Below are 14,396 nucleotides of genomic sequence, written 5' to 3'. Positions count from 1 at the left end.
AGTTTATTCTTGTATTATTATTTATTCATTATTATATTATTTTCTTTACAAACAGCTGTACACCTACTTTCCCCCCCACCCTGTATGTTCAACCCAGCCGAAAATTTCCTTAATTTAAAATTTTAAGAGATCTGAAATGAATGGATGCCTTGCTTAAAGAAAATATTTTTAATAGAAAGAAAAAATTAGCAGAACCCCTTTCTAATGAGCTCTTCTGAAGAGCTCCCTCTATTGTGAGGAGCTTAGTTGTAGTGGAGTGACAGTGAAGAGGGGTGGAGAGGAGGGAGGCTGGAGGAGGTGAAGCAGGTTTCCTCATCCCTATCATCCCTATTTCATCCGGAAGGATGACCTACAGGTGGCTCGACTTCTTTCCTTGTAGCCGTGAGTGAGATGAGCGAATACTAATGTATAACCAGCCTCTGGTAATTCATGTCGTAAGCTTCTTGGTAGGATACTAATGTTTGAAACTGGTGCTCAATTTCATTCTTTTCTGTGAAGTAAATTGACTGTAAAACGAGGCATAACCTCATGGAGATATCTCTGTTTTTCCTTAGAGTATACACATAGGTTTTGGCTCAATGACTTTTTATCTGGAGATTTTTAATAAATGTAACATCTTTATTTTCTTATTTTAAGATGAAAATACTTAACATATTTTTGTAATATTTGCATATATTATTCTAAAGCAGAATTTGAAGGACTCTGGGACTCACTTCCTAATGATGATCAGTATTAATAGTTTGGGATTCATCCCCTTAGGCTTTTTTCAATGTATTTACAACATATAAATGTTATTTCTTCTTTAAAAACGTGTAATCATACTATATACACTGTTTTATGATTTTTCTCTGTTTATTTGATAACAAGTCCTTTTTGGGTTAGGGTATAGAAATACCCTCCATCCTTTTAATGGATTTATACTCTTCCATTATATCATAATTTTCCTAGCCATTCTATTGGTGAACATATAAGTTGCATTAAACATACTTTATGCTTATCTTTGCCTATGTGGACAAATGTTTCTGTAGGATAAATTTTAAGAAGTAGGACTTCTAGATCAAAGAGTCTGACCATTTTATATTTTAATAGATGTTTTGGGGCTCTGCAAAATGTTATATCAATGTCCTGATTTTTATAGGAAATAAAGTTCTGAAGTTGCAGAAGTTTTAGCTAAGTGTTGTATATATCATTATTAATATATACCAGTTCTTCTAATATAAGGTTTCTAATAATGTAAAAATCTTTAAAATGACAGCTTGTTTATTCTTACAGTGATGGAGTGGGGGGACGATATTAAAGCAGTTATGGAAGATGAAGCAGTAATGCTGGTGAATCATCAGGCAACAGGAGATGTGTGTACTCTGATGATGTGCCTCCAGGACAAAGGGCTGGTAAGCCATCCTGATGGCGGCAGTAGACAGCAGAAAGGGGAGGTTAACAGAACCAATTCAAGTACCTTATGGTTTGGAACATAGACTTTAATATGTATATTTTTCCTGAAAATTTAGAAAAATTTAAAAGGAAAAATATGTAATTCTGAGTTACTGCGGAAGAGGAGTTTAGAGGCTTTAAAAAAAAAAATGACGGGGATAATGTGAATTATATCTCCATAAAGCTGTTTTGTTAACAAAGTTAGTATGGTTTAAATCGGGGGCTGTCTTGAGGTGAAGTGGTAGATTGCCAGTTTGAGAAATACAGACACCAAAAGCAGTATTGCTTAAGATAGAAGAGTAAAGGTGGTCAGTGAATTTGGGGATCTTTAGCCAAAGGAAAAGAAGGCAAATACTATTTTGGATTTCATTTGTAAAGCATATTGGAAGGAAAATATCAGACTCATTTATTGTTGCTAAGGCTGTTTGAACTGTTGATTTACGTTGCTTCTATTGATAACTAAAAGAGATGTATATACTGGGTGGGCTTAAAATAAATTGTCTTTAGCATGAAAGGAATTATCACCTTAGGAGAAGTTAATGAGGTTCTATTCTTAGAAAACGAAATAAGTAGGAAGTATATAAAGTTAATGGAGCTAATATTTGGCCTAATAATAAATAAACAAATTACTAAGTATTTACTGAATGCTTCGTATTCATGGTCAGTGACTATAAATATAGAATACCATCCTATGAGACACTCTCCGACTCTTAAAGGAATTAACAGGCCAGTGGTAGGTGGAGGGAGGGTGTGGCAAGCAATACATAAGTGCACAATGAAAAGCATTCAGTGGCAGGTGAGCTCACAAGTACTGGATGGATATAGAAAACTCTGTGGAGGGAAGAGGACATAAACTTGACCTTGAAGAAGGAGAATTTAGTAAGGCAAAGTAATGAAATAAGGGCCTTGTTCTTTAGGGAGAGTCTTGGCCAAAATACCAAGGCAAGAATAAAACTGGTGTGCTTAGATCCTAGAGATTTTGATTCAGTAGGTCAGGGGTCAGAAAATGAGGTGAGAGTCAAGGAAAATATGTTTATTATTGTGGAGTCTGTTTTTCTTGTTTATATGAAAAGCAGAGGTATTATCTTGCTGGAATGTGGAATAAATTCGGTTCTTTCTTCAATTCACAATCTTGACTTGTTAAAAAACTATCCTGTATAGGTATGTTTGTACTTCTAGTAATATTTATTGCCTGTCTCCTAAATTCATAATGTTAAAATTTTGTAAAAATTAGTTTATTTGGCTTTGTATCCCCAATTCCTATTTTTATTCTTACTGATGATAATTACACTTATAGTGGTTATTCAGTGTCCTTAATTAGTTTTGAATCTCAAAGAATGATTCAAATGGTCCGTATAAATATGCCTAACATTATTACTCTAACTCCAGTTTGACATAGATGATAACTGTATTAACCAGACATAGTTAATCTGAAATTCACCAATAATGTGGACAAAAGAAAGTTTTCTTTGTAAAAAGATTTCAGTTAGTTTGTCTTAGGTTCCTTTTTCTGTACAGAGTAATTTTGTTTTTGCTTTCTGATTATACTAAACGTTTTTTATGATCTGATATTATTGAACAATTTGAAATCTTAAAGCATTTTAAAATCTTCTTTCATAAAGGAGTAATTGAGAAATACAGAGCAGGAAGTATTATAATCTTTACTTATTGCCTAATAAGTTAGGGCAGTATTAATTTATATTTACAAGTAGGATTGTTTACTTGATTTATTTCATACTCCATGGTGCAATCAAAAGAAAGGACTCTCAACACTTAGAGAGTTGTCTACTAGACTATAATCAGGTTTCTTCTATTCAACATTTAGTTATTTCTTGTTTTTAAATATTTTAGGTTGTTGCTCAAATGATGTGGTTGATGGATCATATTTTTAAGTACACAAACTTTGGAATTGTTTCTCTAATTCATGGAGACTTCTTTATAAGACAGGTAAGTAATGAGCTTTTCCCCCCACAGTGATAGCCTGATCAAACTGATACTTTATTATATAGAAAGGCATAACAAAACCAATTACAGCAGTAAAGTCAGGGCCTTTCCTCTGACTCTTTATTCCCTAAATCATTTATTTCAGTCTGAGCTTGAGTATGCATGAGCATTAAAGTGCTGATACTGTAAACATTATAATCTCTACCCTCCTTCTCCCATCTAAACAGTACAACGTTCAATAAGTACCTATCAAGCACCTGCCATAGTCTCAGCTCCTCTACTTTGTAGTTACGTGAATTGGGCAAGTTATTTAAACTCTCAAAGTTTCCTCATTTTTCAAATGAGAATAATAGGTACTCCCCTCATAGGTTTGTTGTGGGGATTAAATGAAGTAGTACCTGTGAAGCACTCAGCACAGTGCCTGCTACCTTTGTCATCATATTTGTCATGATCACCACTATCATCATCTATATTATCACTATTTTTATTTGCACGTCACTGTTATATGAGGTATGTAAATTAGCAGTAGAGAAATTATTAAATAAATAAGAGGAAATATTTTGAGAATTCATAGTAGGAAAAGTGAGTACATCAAATTTCGGTGAATCCAGAAAAACTTTAGAGGAAAAGATGATATTTGGTATACATATAGAGAATGAGTATGGGTTTGATAAAAGAAGATGGGTTGGGATTGAACCTCAAGCATTAGGAATAATTTAGTGTGTAGGAAAAAGTATCACAGCCTCTTATCAAGTCAGCACTACATTATAATATTTCCCTGCTATGCTACTAGTTTCACACACTTTACTTTCTCAGAAATGGGCAACTGAAATATGCAGGCATTTTTATGTATGGCAATGCCACACTTAGATGGTGTTTATATATTTGGCAAATTAAACCAGGATTGTGCAGTACCTTACACATAATAAGTACTTAATGAATAACTAGTGAGTCTAATTAAACCTTTCCTAAGAACCACAAATTGAAAATAAGCTGGAAGTATGTAAGAAAATTCTAAGCTCTATGAAAATAGGTGTCATAAAACACATATTCTTCAGATAGTTTTATGTACAGAACATGTTTTTGTTTTTCACATGCTATGCAATTATCTAGTTTCTTCTGGAAACACCCTTGGTTCTTCTGAGCAGAGATGAACAGACATATGCTCTGGAACCTCAGGGAGAATTGGAAGTGGGGATTGGCCACAGGTTGAGACAAAATAAATAGTGACCAGAACAACAAAGAAACTAGCCTAATATTTCAGAGTATCTCAGCAATTGAAGCACAGCAGTTTAGGAGAATCCAGAGAAAAAACTAGCTGAGCCCTTTGCATCATGGGAGTCTAAGGAAATTATTGAATTTATAGTGTAGTGTGGTATAATAAGTGACCCTAATATGATTCTCAGTTATCAAAAAGAGGCTGTTATACTAAATTAATGGTGTACTTTGAGAGGATAAAAGTAGAAAGTAATGCACTCTAAAGCATTTTTTTGTTACATTATAAAGGCTTGCATACTTAAAGACTATTTTAAATATCAGAGAGATTTGCAAATTCTTTTAGATGGTAACAAAATCTATAATATGGAAGGAGGGGAGAGGGAAAAATATTAATGGTAAAGAAAATCTCTTGGGACTTTGCTACTAGATGATTTTGACAACTTATTTCCAAGAATATTAAAAATATTTTATAAGTAGACTTGGGAACTTACATACATGAAGCTTAATCATAATTCAATTCAGTAAATTAGCTAAGAAAACGTCTTACTTGTTTTGCATTTGGAATAATGTAAAGACTGAAAGCTTACAGATTATTTTAGGGAGCTTCTGTAATTGCGTTGGCTGGAAAATTATTAGTGAATTGATCATACTAGAAGGAAGAACCTTTGTAATATTTAGTTGTGGATTTTGGGACTTTCTAAAACTTTTTCTGGATTCCTCTTTTCGTTCTCTAAGTCATCCTCTTTCTTTCCCTAAAATCCAATGCATCAGAGTGTCCTGTTGGCTTGACTTTCAATTTTTTTCCCCTGAATGTATCTACCTCTCATCAATGTACCATAGTCAGATGTCATCAAACTCCTTTGTCTGGACAACTGCCAAAGTCTTCTTATTTATCTCCTTAATCTTTTTGTCACTGGAGCCAGATTATTTTTTTAAATTTATCTTTATAACCCTAGCTGGTTTCGCTCAGTGGATAGAGCATCGGCCTATGGACTGAAGGGTCCCAGGTTCGATTCCATTCAAGGGCACAATGCCCGGGTTGTGGGCTCGATCCCCAGTAGGGGTCGTGCAGGAGGCAGCTAATCAATGATTCTCATCATTGATGTTTCTCTATCTCTCTCCCTCTCCCTCTCCCTTCCTCTCTGAAATAAATAAAAAAATAAATTTAAAAAATGTAACTTTATGTTGAAAGTATTACAGATGTCCCCTTTGTTTGTTTGCTTTTTCCCCGTTGACCTTTGGTGTATGGGACGACACAACAACTGAGCCACACTGGCCAGGGCTCTCTGAACCTCTTGACCCTCTCTGTGCTCTTATTCTTTCTTCCTAACACTAATCGCCAGTTGAATTTTCACTCACTTACTATCTTCCCCACTTGAGTAACGTCCATGAGGGTCTCTTACTTCTCTATCTCTAGTGTGTAGTGTTTCTGGGAAACCCCCAAGTGGGCTTGGGCTGCCTGTCGCAGTGTCCAATAACGCAGGTAGGGTTGAATCATATCAGGCATTTATTGAGAAGGCCAACCAACCAAGAAGACAGGGAGTTTACAAGCATCCAAAACTTGTCTTGCAGATAGGTGCAGGGGACAGGATTATAAAGGGGAATGGTTAGAGCAGCCGTGGGCAAACTACGGCCCGCGGGCCGGATTTGGCCCGTTTGAAATGAATAAAACTAAAAAAAAAAAAAGACCATACCCTTTTATGTAATGATGTTTACTTTGAATTTATATTAGTTCACACAAACACTCCATCCATGCTTTTGTTCCGGCTCTCCGGTCCAGTTTAAGAACCAATTGTGGCCCTCGAGTCAAAAAGTTTGCCCACCCCTGGGTTAGAGTGAGGCCGAAATGCAGCTACACGGAGTCCTGGAGGTCCGCAGAGTTCAGCTATTGTTCTTGGTCATCAGTGATGAGATGATGTCTTGACTCTTGATGGGGTTGGCCTGACCGTTTGCTTGCTTGCTGGGTACATTGTCTATTGTCTGCAGTTGAGTCAACTCCTCAATCACTATGTTCGTGATCAAAGAGAGTATGCAGGTGCACCAGCCTAAGAAATGAAACTTAGAAAGACAACCCTCTGTTCACATAAGTATATGTATTCTAGGATTTTTAAAGTAATATGATTATTTTCCAGATTAATTCAGGTGTTCTATCAGATTATAAGTCTTCCTCCCGTCAGTAGGACTTTGCCTGGCAAGGAGGAGGCACTCAGTAAACAGTCACAGAATTGATGAATGAATGAACTTTCAGGGGCAATAAGAGCAATTTTTTCCATTAGAAAGAAGGGTTTATTTATATGATACTGTTAACTTCTTTTTACCACTATGGTCAAGATGGGCTTAGGTAAGTTGAGGGAAATCACCATTCTAGTTTATGATTGGATTTTACTTTAGAAGCTGTTACCACTATTTAATTTTATAGCAGTTTCACGTCAAATGTACCTATACTTATTATGTGTGTCTACCTTCTAGGGAAAATCTCATCGTGACCAACAGCTTCTTCTTCTCAGGAAGCACCTAGAAAATAATTATAGGAACAGAGATCGAAAATGGATTGTTTTATTTCCAGAAGGGGGCTTCCTCAGGAAGAGGCGGGAAACAAGTCAGGCATTTGCCAAGAAAAAAAACTTGCCATTTCTTACACATGTCACTCTGCCAAGGATTGGAGCAACACAAATTATTTTGAATGTACTTGTGGCACGACAGCAAAATGGAAGTCCAGCAGGAGGAGATGTTAAAGAATTAGGTATGATGGTTGTTAGCATTTTTTGCCTTTGTTGGAGTTAAGGAGTTCCAGATGATAGCGTTGTTCTTTTCTATATTTATACTTTTTGTCAAATAGAAATGATACTCAGAGAGAAGATGAAATACAATGTTAAGGGTTTTTATTTACAAAGGTAGTTCATGCTTACAATAATTCATCCAAATAATACAGAAATGCATGAAGTCAAAGTTGTCTTTTCCTTACCTTACCTATTCTTACTCCTGGCGATTCTCACTGCTACAGTAAAAGCTCCTGTAAATATATTTACATTTTTGTGGAAGTATTTCTGTGGTGTAGATTCCTAGAAGTGGAATCGCTAGAGTAAAAGACATAGGGGAGAGAAGTGACTAATTTGTGAAACTAAAAATAGATATGCAAATAAAAGTAGTAATGAAGTTTTTTTTCACTTATAAATTTAGAAAGCTTTTTTGTTTGTCTTTAATACAGAGAATGAATTTACTGTAGTTTGGCATTATTTAAGAACCTTAAAATGTTGATAAATGACTCAGTTACTCACTGCAAAAAATTCTTATTAAAAGGAAATAATCTTTACTTTCAACAATAAAGATAAGTTAAAAGAAAAAAAAAAGAAATAGCCTGAAATACTGGCAAAGCTTATTACAGCATTATTTATAACAGCAAAAAAGTTGGAAATAGCCAGAGGGGAAACAGGATAGGTAATTATAAAGTAGCCATACAACAGAATACAACACAGCCTTTACAAATGATGTTGGTGTTTTCTTGGCTTGGAAAGATACTTATACTCTCTAATGTTAATGGACTGGGAGGAACATACAACTCTGGTGCAGACCATCTGAGCCCAAAGACAGAAACAATAAGGCAGTAGAAAATGAGTGAAAGATATCAAAATGTTAACTGGGATTGCTTCTCTGAGTTGTAACATTATGATTTTGTTTCTCATTTCTTACTTTTTTCTGTATATTTTAAAAAATAATGAGTATATATTACTTTTATGGCCAAGAAAAAGTAAATCACACTCAAAGATGCAACTGCAAATCTTAGACAAGCCTGGTGAATTGTGAAGATTTGCAGACAGTTTGTGCCAACAAGATGAAGACTGTCATGAGCAAGTTTAAGACACTGTGACAGTTTGGTGATAGAAGCTGAAAGAAACTCAGTAGGCCTATTTCCTTAGTAGCATTTTGCTATTTTTTAAAATATTCTTTAGACAAAGTAAAAATAGGAATGATAGGCCCTCAGAAATATGTATTTTTAAATGACAATAAGGACCAGACATAGAAATAATGTGAGATTACACTGAGTTTTCCTTTTATTTGTTGTGTTGTTTTTTTCTAAGCAACTGCTTGGCAGACAGCTCTCTTAATCTTTCATCATCTATTAAGACAACTTGAAAAAGTCTTTTAATAGAAAAGGAAGGTTCAGAATAGCTTTGCTGCTAGAGAGCCACTGTGGCAATGTCAGCCAAGACAAAACTTGAAGACAAAGGACTTCCAAGTAGGATTTGTTGCACTCACTAGGACTGCTGTTTTTAAATCCTTATATCCAGTCAGTCCCCTGTGATGTTGTAGATCTCAAATGTAGGGACAATTTTCACACAGATTACCAATGATGAAGAAAAATGTTTTTTTCCCCTTGGGAATGAGACAACTTTTGCTTATAACCAAAGCGAAGTAGTTTATTCTCTTACCTTAATTAAAATTTTTATTCTGTTTAGGAAAAATAAGATATTCTAGAAAATTGTGTACTCAAAATCTAGTTTATTTGTATTTTACCATTTTTCTCTCTATGTTATGGTATTATGTATTTTATTTTGTTGACGATCCATATTAGTTATTTAGGGATTTATTTCATACAAACACACATGTCTTTGTGTCTGTTTTAATATTTAATCCATACACATTTCAAAGTTAAGTTGTGTCTGTTTAACTTTAAATGATTAGGTTTTCTTTGTTTACTAGTATTGTATCATTTAATAGATATTAAAAAACAATTCTTGTGATTTCCCCCCCCCGTGGTTTTATTATAAATTTTTCAAACATATGTAAAAGTTAAAACATTTTTATAGTTAATATCTATGAGCTGACCAACTAGATTCTGTAATTAACGTTTTACTATAATTTACTTTATCATCTCTCTGTCCATTTTTGTATCTATCCATTAGTCAGTCTTGTTTGTTTGTTTTTTAATGCATCTCAAAATAAGTTGCAGACATTAGTATACCCCTCAATATTTCAACATGCATGTCATGGGTAGCTTGTCAAAATGTGTTTTGTTACATAAACTCTGTTCCTGTAGCACTATGTTATTAAAAACATTTTTTAATTTTTTATAAGCATTACCCCCCCTCAGGATGTTGCCTAAAAAAATTTAAGGCCAGTTTATAATTATTTGACATACAAAAGTAAAATATCATTGATTCCTAATGTACATTTGGACTTAGGTTTGAAAATAAGTTTTCCTTTTTAGGGATCTCACATACCTCAGATAAAAGATAGACCATAAAACGTTAACATCTGGCTATCAGCATTCTCTGTGAAGATTCCCCTCCAATTCTTGCTCAAATTGTATTCCATGCTGGCAATAAAAACAGCACTTCCATTCCCTCTCACAACGGTAGTTACCTGTTATACCGACCAGGGCAAACAAGTTTATTGCTTTAGTTGTATGTAACTCTTGCTACAGTGGAAGGAGTTTTTTGGTTTTGTTTCAGACAAGAAAAGCAACTGGCGATCATGTGTGTCAATAAAATGTTTACTTTTATTGACTTATTCCAATATTTATTAATGTCTCTCTGGTGTCACAAACCTTGGTGTTCATACTATATTGTGTTATATTTAGTGAATGTTTTTGAGGCCATTTTTGTGATGTGATACTTTAGTTTCTGACCTTTTCATAGTCCAGTTTTTTATGAGTGATAAGATATAAAAAATTAGACATTGGTAGTGCATAATAGTATTGACTACTTGAATGATACATGTCCAATACATAATAGTGCTGTGATTTGCTAATTTGTTTGAAATCTATCTTTTTTATAATATAATAGGAAATTCTTCATTCTAAATGCATCATATAGAACAGTAATACCAAAATTCATCCTGTTTTCTTAAAGCAAAAGTTATATCAATATGCTTTATACTCCTCAAGTAACCTATACTGTTGTTTGTTGTAAATAATATAAAAATTGACCCAATTTTAAGTTGCTTTTTCTTTGTTCTCAGACAGCAGATCAAAAGGTCTCCAGTGGATAATAGATACAACTATAGCTTATCCCAAAGCTGAACCCATAGATATTCAAACCTGGATCCTTGGATATAGGAAACCGACAGTCACACATGTACATTACAGGTAAGGATTCTATATTAGTACTGAACATATATCCAACATAAAGCACTATCTCAGAACAGTGCGATGTTTCAATATTAAATTTTTAATCGATTTTTTTTTCTGTTCTCAGAAAGATTGGCTTTTTGTTCAGTTTCTAGTTGTTTGGTTATATTTTTAAAATTTTAAACAAGGATGAGATGTTTTCGACTACAATAAGAGATTTTAAAATGCAACATTAGAAATCATATATACACAAATGTGAATGATATAAATAACTGGGGTTAGATCTCTTTCTCTTTAAATCTAGGGAGGTTGGTAGGAAAAACAAAACAGCATTGATTGCCTCAAGTGGGAAATGGGTGCCCAGAGAGATAGAAAAAGGTGATCTGGAAACTATAAATTTCACTGAAAAATAGTAGTTTTGCTTAATGTGGGCTACCTAATCTTCACCTATAGGCAATTTTAAAAACTATTCATAAGTGTATTTTTTTCTGCAGTTAAGCATAATTTATCTTGAATATTATTATTAAGCCATATGGTGCAAAAGCCAATTTTGCTTCACATGATATAGAACAAGTATTTGTTTTCTTCTTAAACTCAGCTGATTTTTAAAATATATATGTATATATTATTGATTTTAGAGGGAAGAAGGGAGAAGGATAGAGAGATAGAAGCTTCGATTGGCTGCCTCCTGCACACCCCCACTGGGGATTGAGCCTGCAACCCCGGCACATGTCCCAACCAGGAACTGAACCGTGACCTCTTGGTTCATGGGTGGACACTCAACCACTAAGCCACACCAGCCAGGCTAACTTTTTTTTTTTTAATTAAATAAAGCAGGCAGCCCATCCTAGGACCTTGATGGCCAGAGGTTCCCTGAGTTTCAGTGAGTACATTGTTTGAGCACCAAATGATATACTGATTAAAAAAGTATTATAGAACTACAAAGCACCTTACAAATATAATGTACTATTACTAAGATATATAAAGTTATGTGTATGGATTATTGCTAAATCCACTATTAGTAAATGAACCTTCCCCATAGATTGGATGTAAGCCACTTACTACTTCAAGAGAAAAAAATGTATTTTCTTATTCCTGACTTTATTTTTTTTTTTTGACTTCCCAATATTATGTATTGTTTAACTAGGGAAATATTTGTGATTAGTTTGCTTACAACTACATTATTGATCTTTTTCAAGAGTAAAGCTTGTTTTAAAATAAGAGGAACTAAAGGTTTAACTCTGGGGAACATTTGAAGGGAACAACTTTCCTCACCCTCTCCCCTTTGTATTCCTGTCACACTGGAAAGCAGCTTCTCCCTATTAAAGAAGTAATGGGTGCGGTGTGCTGCTGTTAAGGAGTTAATAGGAAAATTGAACATGATTAGATTTTAATCACAGGGGCAAGGTGTTTAAAGGGATAAAAGCAAAAGTAAGCCCTGTCCTTCAAATAAATGTCTGCTTCACTTCAAGTCAGAATAGTGAGTTAGATAAGCTGATTGTCTTGTGCAGAAGGAGCTTACAATTTCATTGTCAAAATCTTGAAAAAAGATGTAACCGTGAGTGTAGTGGCATAGCTAGATTACCAGAAGCAGGTGTGTGGCTTTCGTGTCTGATTTGATTGGGACTTTGGTTACTTTGGAAAAGGCATTCAATTAGAGACTTTGGGCAAGAATTTATTTTCAGTTTTGAGGGGAAATTAATTCAGAAAAGGAATATTTAATGTTTTTTAAGAAACTATGCTCATTAGCAAGAGTGGGCAAATGTTAACATTTTGATATATTTGCCTCAGGACTTTATTTATTAATAAAAGAAATAAAGCATTTCTAGTAAAGTTCCCATTGTTTCCCTTCCCAGTTCCATACCCCTTCCCTCCTACCCTTGAAGCCACTACCATCATAAATTTGGTGGGTATTCTTTCTGTTCTTACACTTTTATTATACAGATATGTTTATAATATATAATATTGTTTTGTATGTTTTTAAAAATGTATATAACCATACATGGATATGCCATCTTGCAACATGTATTTTCCACTCTGTTGTTTACTAGGTCTTTTTATTTTTATGTTTATGGCTCCCTTTCATTCATTTGAACTGTAAACACTATTTAACTATTCTATTCCCATTATATGATTGTCAAACCTTACCTATTCATTCTGTCATTGTTGGATACATATTTTCTCTGTCTTTTTGCTATTATAATAAGTAATATTGCAATGAACATTCTTATGGCTGGTGTGGTTCAGTGGTTGAGCGTTGACCCATGTACCAAGAGGTCACCAGTTCAATTCCCTGTCAGGCTACATGCCTAAGTTGCAGGCTCAACCTCCAGTAGGGGGTGTGCAGGAGGCAGCTGATGAGTATTTCTCTGACATCAATGTTCTATCTCTCTATCCCTCTCCCTTCCTATTTCTTTTTTTTTTTTTTTTTAATGCACTGCTATGAAATATAAGATTAGGGTTAAGGTACAGTCTTCTTTGAAAAGTTTAATTAATCACTATTGGGAATCTATTTGTGTGTGTGTGTGTGTGTGTGTGTTACCAATGTTCTTTTTTTTTATTATTATTGCTTAAAGTATTACAAAAAGTGTTACATATGTCTCCCTTTTTTTTCCCCGCCCTTGACAATCCCCTGGCCTCCCCTACCCCCCAGTGTCTTATGTCCATTGGTTATGCTTATATGCATGCATACAAGTCCTTTGGTTGATCTCTTACCCACCCCTACTATTGGGAATCTAAATGGTTTACTGATTGGTGTCTGTCTTCCCTGTTTAGAATGTAACCTCCACGAGAGCAGATACTTTGCCTGTCTTGCTAACAATTATATATTAAACTAATGCTGGGATATAGTACAAACACAGCACTTATTGAATATATGAATGCTAAAGTTCATGCTGTCTAGACATGCACTGTCCAGTGGTAACAGCCACTAGCCACATGTGACTATTGAGCACCTAAAATGTGGCTAGTCTGATATGATGTCCTGTAAGTATAAAATACACATTGGATTTCAGAAACTAGTAAGAAATAGGAATGCAAAATATTTCATTAATAATTTTTGTTGATGACATGTTGAAATGATATTTTAGATTTGGGAAGGTATTGAAGGATTAAACTTTCAAAATGCTACTAGAGAAATAACAGCAGGCTGAGAAATCCCATGATCTACTGCCTGCAAGCTGGACAACCAGGAAAGCCAGTTCCAAGGTCTGAGAAGGGGTGGGGGAAGAAAAGGTGATGGTGTAAGTCTATCTGAGTCTAAAAGCCCAAGAACCAGGAACACCAGTGTCCTTGGGGCATAAGGTGGATGTCGTAGCTTAAACAGAGAGAGTGGGCTCACCCTTATTCCACCTTTTTGTTCTATTCAGACCCTCAATGGATGGGATGATGCCCACCTGCGTAGGTGAGGGGAATCATTTTTACTCAGTCTACTGATTCAAATGCTTATCTTCCAGATACACCCTCACAGATACACCCAGAAATAATGTTTTACCAGCTATTTGGGCATCCCTTAGCCTAGTCAAGTTGACACACAAAATTAACCACCACAGTAGTCTACATAAAAACCCAAGAAACTGAGTTCAACATCTGTTTATCAGGTTCAGTAATCTTGACAAAAAACCATTACAGAACAATCAGTGGTATCCCTTTGTCCTGACAATAAAACAGAAAATGTAAGTTAAAAAAATACCACTCTCAGAAGCAAGAAGACTATAAAGTATCTACCAATAAA

At 34.7% G+C, this 14,396-nt stretch overlaps 1 protein-coding gene across 6 annotated transcripts in view; it reads left to right on the top strand.

Moving 5' to 3' along the window:
* Nucleotides 1-14,396, top strand: part of LPGAT1 (lysophosphatidylglycerol acyltransferase 1) — a 56,119-nt gene that overhangs the window by 23,504 nt on the left and 18,219 nt on the right. For 4 of the 6 annotated variants that reach the window (XM_036342573.1, XM_036342575.1, XM_036342574.1 and 1 more), the window contains 4 exons: nt 1,273-1,391; nt 3,283-3,378; nt 7,063-7,336; nt 10,555-10,681. In XM_036342573.1, coding sequence (XP_036198466.1) covers nt 1,273-1,391; nt 3,283-3,378; nt 7,063-7,336; nt 10,555-10,681 — 616 coding nt within the window. Of the gene's footprint in view, nt 1-1,272; nt 1,392-3,282; nt 3,379-7,062; nt 7,337-10,554; nt 10,682-11,497; nt 11,547-12,519; nt 12,702-14,396 lie in introns of those variants that run through there. The other 2 variants (XM_036342578.1, XM_036342577.1) reach the window with 2 other exon arrangements.

The sequence above is a fragment of the Myotis myotis genome, unplaced genomic scaffold, assembly GCF_014108235.1.
Source record: "Myotis myotis isolate mMyoMyo1 unplaced genomic scaffold, mMyoMyo1.p scaffold_m19_p_18, whole genome shotgun sequence".
NCBI lineage: Eukaryota > Metazoa > Chordata > Mammalia > Chiroptera > Vespertilionidae > Myotis > Myotis myotis.
This window is presented reverse-complemented; position numbering and strand designations above follow the sequence as displayed.